Below are 8,270 nucleotides of genomic sequence, written 5' to 3' on the forward strand. Positions count from 1 at the left end.
GAGAGAGAGGGAGAGAGAGAGAGAAAGAGAAAGAGAGAAAGACAGAGAGAGAGTATATCTGTAGTTATTTGTATTAGTTTTCGGAGTAGATAGGTAACACAATCAAAATTTTTACCTCGTTTGCCTTACGCCCATACAACACCGAGACAAATAAGGGCAGAGTGGGGTGTAGAATAAAATGATGCATTTTCTAACATCATTAAACCCCCAAGTAGCACTGAAATACCCATGACCTTTCACCAAACGCCCACAGTCATTACAAATAAAAGTGCACAAATGATGAAACTGTGGCAGATTAAACAATCGGTAGATGAACAACTCCAATTTTCCCACATATCTGCAGAGAACCAGTGAACAGTGAACATCGAACAGACCGGTAGTTAGGCTGAGAGGGTCTATGTCCCCCAGGGTACTGCCGGAACGTACCCTGGTACTATCTAATATGCCGAACCGTACCTCGCCCACTCCAGTAACGAGTCTAGGGAGTCGCCTACGCCTACTCCCTAATCCTAAATTCCTAACCATATCAGATAGTTACCAGGGTACGTTCCGGTATACCAGACCGTAACCAGGGTAGGGTACGTTCCGGCAGTACCCTGGGGGACATAGACCCTATGAGCGGTAGTTAGCTATACTGACCTTTGTCGGTTGTCAGATCTACCTCAACCGTGGGGTTGCCACGGCTGTCGAAAATCTGGCGGGCATGGACCTTTGTGATTCCCATCCTGAAATATCTGCAAATAACCAAAATAAGACGATAGTACTGCAGCAATGTCTACGCAAATACTACGGAAAATTTGAACGAATAACAGTAATATAGGCGGAAATTGCCTGCCGAACATGCCTGGCTAATACTAATAGTAATACTAGCCGGCTAGCAAGAGGCTAGCCGGCTAGGTACAGTAGGCCTAGGCCTACTCAGTAGTGGATCTTCAGCCGGTGTTTCAAGGTTGAAACTAAGAAGAAGATTCTATTGCAACTATCACGTATCAGTTGTTCATTTCAACTTTACAATAAACTGCAATGTATGCTGCAAACGTTTCTAATAAACATGTGAATATATCAGCATTTCTTCAGGAAGCATACCTGAGAAGGTTACGAGCTACCGAGCCGATGATGATGAAGGACCAAGTGAAAATGGCGAGGGGCAGATTGTAGGAAAACTCGTAGGGTGGCGTTGCATCCGAGATCGCGCAGCCTCGCGAGATTTCACGAATTCGTTTCAGGAATGGCGGCGTAAGTATACGCTTACACACTAAATATAGAATATTCTATTATTACATTGGTTCGTTGTACGTGTTGCGGTCGTGCGTGTTTATTTTACCGTGTATGGGCCAATTCGTTGTGTTGTGCTGTGGTAATTGTTAGTAAACAAAACTCAGAAGTATGCCTAGGAAAGCATGAAACTCAAAAGTTACAGTACATTTCATCGATGACAATAAATTAGGCTCTACTTTTTTTTAACTTTTCGACTTAATTATACTCATTTACTAGTTTTATTGTTATTAATATTATTTTGTATTTGCCATTAAACCTAAGCTATGGGCCCCTGGATTTCAAGGATTGGGGTAAGGTTGAATGGTTGGAGTTTAGTAATCCAAGGGCAAGGGGATGAAATTAAGAAAAATATTTCAATCTGTTTTGGATAACATTAGCTTACTTTTGCGTACTTGCCAAAGTCGTGGGTTTAATTGCTATAATTTTTTAGATTCAGGATGTTCTGTTTATACTCGATCAACGACGACAAACAACGCGTGAATCTACCCGACCTCGAATCGGCCGCCTAGAACCGCCCGCACTTAACGCTGCCGTCTCGTGAAGTCGCAGCTCGGATTTCGACAGCCTCCACCGCCACCGGTTTCACCGCGAGAGAGGTGAACCACCGCCGCCGCCAGTGAGAGAGGTGTGTACACATGTGCGTAGTCGTACTAGCGGTCGTAACCGTTGCGAGGCGGCGATAGCGAAACAAACGCACGTCCGGCGAGCGAGCGAGCGCGCGCGAGAGACCAACCCCCCCTCGTTCCCCCGCGGCGCACGCACGATGGTGTCGGACGCAGGCACCTACTACCGCTGCACCGCCTGCAGCGAGTGCTTCTTCACGAACGACGCCTTCGTCGCCCACGCCGTCGACGTCCACCGCAAGGTTCTCGTCTGCCAGGGTCACGACCCCGGCAGCAGCGGCGGCGGCGGAGAGTGGGACGCGGGCGGCGGCGACGACGGCGATGTCAAGGCCGAGCCGACGGACGAGGGATACGAGAACGTTGAGCGCTTCCTCGAGGACACGCTGCAGACGGACGCCGCCGCCGCCATGACGGCCGTCCTCAATGCCGCCTGGCGCGAGACCGTCCCCCAGGTGGCGCCGCGGGGCGCCGGCGACGCACGCCGACCCGAGAAGTTGGCTCCGCCCGCCGCTGACCTCCACACGGCGTTCACGGGCGAAGCCGGCATGTTCAACTTCGCTGACGTCGCCGCCGCCGCGAGTTCGGCCGCCGCGGGTTCGGGCGCGGCGAACCCGACGGCGGAGAGGGAGCCACCGGTGACGACGGTGGCGACGGTGGCGCCCCCGCACATGTGCGCGGCGTGCGGCGGCGCGTTCGCGACGGCCGCTGCGCTCGGCGACCACGCCGCCACTCAGCACGGCGGCGAAAAGCCATTCAAGTGCCGGCTGTGTCCCGCGCGCTTCTCCCGCCAGCGCAACCGCCGCATCCACATGCGCGTGCACACGGACGAGAAGCCGTTCTCCTGCAAGCTGTGCCCGGCGTCGTTCAAGCAGGCGACCGACCTGAAGCGGCACACGCGCATCCACACGGGCGAGAAGCCGTATGCGTGCACCGTCTGCAAAGCGGCGTTCGCCCAGACGATCGACCTCAAGCGGCACATGCGCGCCCACACGGGAGAGAAACCGTACCGCTGCGACGTCTGCGATGCGGCGTACACGCGCAAGCACAGCCTCAACGACCACCGGCGGCTGCACACGGGCGAAAAGCCGTACGCGTGCCTGCTTTGCACGGAGTCGTTCACGCGGCAGGCGCAGCTGAAGGTGCACGCGCGGACTCACATCGAGGTGTACATGCTTGACCCGCCGTGAGGCGAGGGAGAGAGCGCACGGGGACTGGAGCCGCCCCGCCCGACCTGTCAACCCGGAGCGATTGCCGACTAGTACTGGTCAACCGGCGTTGTGGTAGGAGTATTCCGAAAGTGCTGCCGAGTGATCGAGTTCCACAAGGATGACGGTTTGGCGTGCAAAACTTGTAGATACTTATCGATGTTAGACTTGTCTAGTGACAATATCTAGGAGTGGGAGCAGGGGGACCTGGGGGAGGAGTGGTTGTCTTGGTCAGGCGGGTTACTAGCAATGCTCACTGTGAAGCTAATCATAGTCTAACTGGCTCCTACTGTGCTCTCGATTTTTTCATGATTATTTGTCTGTACCTATCTCACTTGCTGTTCACACCCAGTACTGGCCCTCACCAGGGGTGATGATGATATATGGGGAAGAAAAAGCTTTTGGATTCCTGCAATATGCAATGCCCACGGGTTGTGTTGAAAATGCACAACTTGGTTTATTGTTGCATGCGGCGTCAGTCGCATCCTTTTGAAAGTGTGCTAATTATGTGAATTAATTATGGAACGTGCTAATGATTTAGTAAGAAGGTTTTATAAGAGGGTCCTTTCTAATGTTATCTGCATTCGTGTTATGAACTGCAGCAATTTCCGCATGCAATTTCAATTGCAGCAATTGCAACTATGACTGATAAGGCAACTAGGTAGCCCTAGCCAATCAGTGTAGTGATAGGAGCATTCTAAACAAAAACGCTGCCTAGCAACAAAGTGTCGCGCAGTCGACAATTTAGCTTGCACGCCTGATAAACGTAATCTTGTTTAGCCTGGCGAACCAAGCAACCATTACCCTCTAACCATTACCAAGGGGGTAATGGTTATCTGCACGGCAAAGTCCAACCCCAGGCACGGGAAAAGATGGACTATAAACGAAGATGATGATGATGATGATGATGATGATGATGATGATGATGATGATGATGATGATGATGTAATGGTTATCTGGCACAGTATAGGACAGGAATCTGGATAGGTCGATCTCATACCCTGGTAAAAATGCGAATGCTGTTTGTGTAAACGGTCGGCCAGATAGTGTACAAAGTTTGCTATCGCTGCCCTCGGCGAATCCTGGTGAGAAACATCGCATTCGGTGGCTCATAGGACTTTTTTTTTTGCTCCAATATGTCTCCGAAAACAAACTTTCGTCCTATAAGTTGAAGGTCGGCGAAGTGCACATTATTATAGTTGAGATTTTTTTTAGCTATGGTACGATATATTCTACACCTCAGTGGACTAGCCTAAAGCATATACTTAACCAGTGTTGATAGTAAAGCAGGCTTGTAAAATACAGATCATTTCGAGAGGTTTTTAGATAAAAACATCGGTGAGGATTTATTTATGGTGAGCATGTACTTGGTAGTGAGAAGGGAACTATTATTTAGTCACTTTTTTAATCTCGGTGTGACCTTTAAAATCGGAATTAACCTTTTAAATTCTGTGTGTACACGTCAAATGCATCGGAGTACATTCTGCAAAATACAGTAAATGTTGAATAAACAGTGGTGCCATGTGGCAGCGTCACTGTAATCATACGTGTGCATAGCGTGCAGTTGGTATTTACTTGCTATTAAGTGCATTTACATGGTAGTAAGCTCAACGTGCTTGTATATTATATGCTCTTGATATTATCAGGAGTAAGATAATCTATACCTATACCTATACCTATACCTATACCTATATTATCTTACTCCTGATATTATTACTATTAATTCAGTGTGTGTGCGTACACAACATTTGTATAATCATCAACACTCTTTGGCAAGAGACGTGAAGAATTGTAGAGGTTAGGCCAAACAAAAAATAGGTGTGTTTCCTATTGCATCGAAAACAAAAGTAGGGTAGGTAGGTAGGGATTTTTTCTTCTTTTTTTTCCGGTTCCTAATATCCCTCTGATGCATGCTATAAAGTGGTGTATAGTAGGGATAAGTTAGTAAGCAAGTCCAGAACGTGTTTGTAGTAAAAAATCTCATATCAAGTTTTGATTTTGTTTTTTCTTTTTTTTGAAAAAAAGTTTAGGGACGGTCGGTCGACCGGAAACACCTATTTTTTTGTTTGGCCTTAGCCACGCGGTATGAATTAATCTCGTATATTATTTTAGTGTGTCTATTGAGCATATAACGCGAGTGATTTTAAGAAATCCTGCATACGAATGTTGATTGTTATGAAGCACTGAATTTATACCTGACGTTTCTAACGTACACGCTTCCGTAAGGATAGCTACGGTTCGATGCATACGTTTTTGATTCTGTAAGTACTATAGTGATTGTATGTAAATAAATATCTGGAGAGTGATACGAGTAGATATAAATTGTTTTTGATTTTCAAAATGTTTCCTTTCGTACGCGTTCGAGCTTGGAGGTGAACAGAGTACCAGCCCCTCTAAGTCTAAGGTGCATTAAAACGAGTAACAATTCTCGGCTCATGTTTCCACATCTTCGCTTCTCGAGTCTAAGACGTTTCACTAGAACGTCAAGTTTCAATGTGAAAGCACTGTGAAGGTAAATCATGACGAGGAAGCAAACGAGTGGGCGATGGGCACATGTAACACAGATGGTTCTTGTAAAGATCATTGCATTCTTGCATGGTTATTGTAAAGATAAAGAAGAAAATCATCTAGGAATCATCTGAGCATTTCTCACGGGCTCACCTAACTCAGATCTCTCTCCAATCGGTCACACCTCCGATTGTTTCCGTTTCGAGTTCCCATTCCATTTTTGACTCTCCTGCACCAACCCTCGTTTGTCAGGGCACGTTGTCAGAAACAAAATTCGTATTACCATTTGTCTTAACATTATCTTAATCTCTTAAACCATCGACAGAAATAGCAGTTTTGCGAAAAATTAAAAATCATAGCAGACATTCTCATACCTTTACGACGTCAAATTTTGTCGACCGTAAAAAAAAAATTTATGCCAAAACTAACGTCAAGACTGATTTCGTTTCCGACACACGTCGACGTGACCTCGGTTTGACCTCTGTTGCAGGGAGGAAGAGCGAAGCCTAAGGCTTCATCATGCGTGGGTTCGCCGCGCGCATGCTCGGCAGCGTAGTCGTCACTGTCCCCGTCGCCGTGACCTTCTTCGACAAGGTCGGTTACGTCGCCAAGGTCGAAGGGTCGTCGATGCAGCCCACGCTCAACCCTCCCAGCGACCCGGCCTCCGCCACCGGCATCGGCAGCGACTACGTGCTGCTGCGGCGCTGGGGCATCACCGGCGACTACGACAGCATCCGTCGCGGCGACGTCGTCTCCGTTGCGTCGCCGCGCGAGCCGGGACAGAAGCTGATCAAGCGCGTGATCGCGCTGGGGGGCGACACCGTGCACAGCCTGTCGTACCGGCGACGCAAGCTGCGCGTGCCCGCCGGACACTGCTGGCTCGAGGGTGACCACAGCGCGGCGAGCCTCGACAGCAACTGCTTCGGACCGATCGCCGTCGCTCTCATCCACGCGAAGGCAGAGTACATCGTGTGGCCGCCCGCCAGGTGGCAGCGCATGCGCTCGTTCGTGCCGCCGGGACGCGAGCCGCTGCCGCACGCCTGCTCGCTCGGCGGCGGAGAGCATCTGCTGTCGGACGGGTGGTGCCGGGAGGAGGGCATCGAGGAGGAGGAGGTGGTTGTGGTGACGCGGGATGCGGAGTGACAGAGGGAGGCGAGAAGGAGGAGGAGAAGGGGATCGTGGTGACGCCGGTGGGGGAGTGACGGAGAGAGGCGAGGAGGAGGAGGAGGAGGGCATCGAGGAGGAGGTGGTTGTGGTAACGCGGGAGGGGGAGTGATGGAGGGAGGCGAGGAGGAGGAGGAGGAGGAGGAGGAGGAGGAGGAGGGCATCGAGGAGGACGAGGTTCTTGTGGTGACACAGAGTCGCTATCCTCTGTTCCGCCTCAAACCAACGTATTAGCCAGCGAGCCGTGCAGCCGTGATTTGCACGGTCAGCTTTGAAACTGCACGGCCTAAAGCCGTGTACATTTGTAAGATCCCAATATGCACTCCCAAATATTTTTTCTGCACTCCCACAATACTCATTCCTGGCTAATACCCTGCTTCAAACGAATTACACACGAGTGGCATTAGCTTTTACACTCGCAGGGTTCTGCCCACGGTGGGCGGCGGTGGGCGGGTGTGCCCTGCACTCGCGGTTGCCGCCCGGCACTATATATATCTCCGCCCGGCACTAATTTTTGATATAAAAAAAAAGAAAAAAAGTCTGATATATGGGCTTTTTATTGCTCAGAATGCAGGAAATTGAGTTTCAGACTATCAAAAATCAAAAATTTTCAGGCGGGGGCATGCCCCCGAACCCCCCTAGATTGGCTTCGCGCCTACGGCGCTTGCAACTGGATGCGCCCGGCACTAAAAAATCCTGGGCAGAACCCTGACTCGTTCCGCGCTAACATCACCCTTAACCATCAGCGTCGCTGCAGTTTACACCAGTCTACGTCGCGACCGTGCACCACACGCACAAGCTCGATGCTTCCGCCGCGGACCAGGGGTCGAAATTAGATTTTTATTTCGAAATCTATTATTTTTATTATGGTATCCATTCGGGATACCAGGTATTGAAATCTGGTATCCCATTTTTGGGATAGGAATTTCAACAATGTTGGTATCCAAATTCTTGACATATGCAATAATAGCATTTGAAAATTATTAATATGTAATGTAATTATTATATAAAAACATGAAAACATATTCACAGATATGCACAGACAAGTACACTGCAGACGTATTGTCTAGACGCATTGTCTGGTTCGCTTGACACATCCCGATTTTTTTTCCACTATCCCGGCGGGATACCAAGCATTGAAATCTGGTATCCAACACAAGAATCTACTATCCCGCGGATATCGGGATACCGCTAATTTCGACCCCTGCGGACACACACAGGAAACGGACGGCGGGGCGGCATGCGGCGTCGCACGCTGCGTGCAAGCAGAGTTTCCACCGCGTACGCACGAGAGGAGCACCGACGGGGATAGGCTGCGGAGCAATGGACGAATGGCAGGGCAGCGCGGCGTCGCTCACCTTCATGGCAGCGCCGGCCTTGGCGACGGCGAGGGAAACGCCGAGGATGGCGTTCGCGCCGAACTTGGACTTGTTCTCGGTGCCGTCCAACTTCAGCATGAACGTGTCGATCTCCTCCTGGTGCGAGACGTCAA

At 49.9% G+C, this 8,270-nt stretch overlaps 1 protein-coding gene across 1 annotated transcript in view; it reads right to left on the reverse strand.

Moving 5' to 3' along the window:
* Positions 1-8,264, reverse strand: part of LOC106814029 (enolase-like) — a 21,281-nt gene extending 13,017 nt beyond the window's left edge. The window contains exon 1 of the mRNA XM_014818284.1: positions 8,137-8,264. Coding sequence (XP_014673770.1) covers positions 8,137-8,235 — 99 coding nt within the window. The 5' untranslated portion in view covers positions 8,236-8,264. The remainder of the gene's footprint in view (positions 1-8,136) is intronic.
* Between the last annotated feature and the right edge of the window lie 6 nt (positions 8,265-8,270).

This window comes from Priapulus caudatus, unplaced genomic scaffold (assembly GCF_000485595.1).
Source record: "Priapulus caudatus unplaced genomic scaffold, Priapulus_caudatus-5.0.1 Scaffold857, whole genome shotgun sequence".
NCBI classification, from domain to species: Eukaryota; Metazoa; Priapulida; class Priapulimorpha; order Priapulimorphida; family Priapulidae; genus Priapulus; species Priapulus caudatus.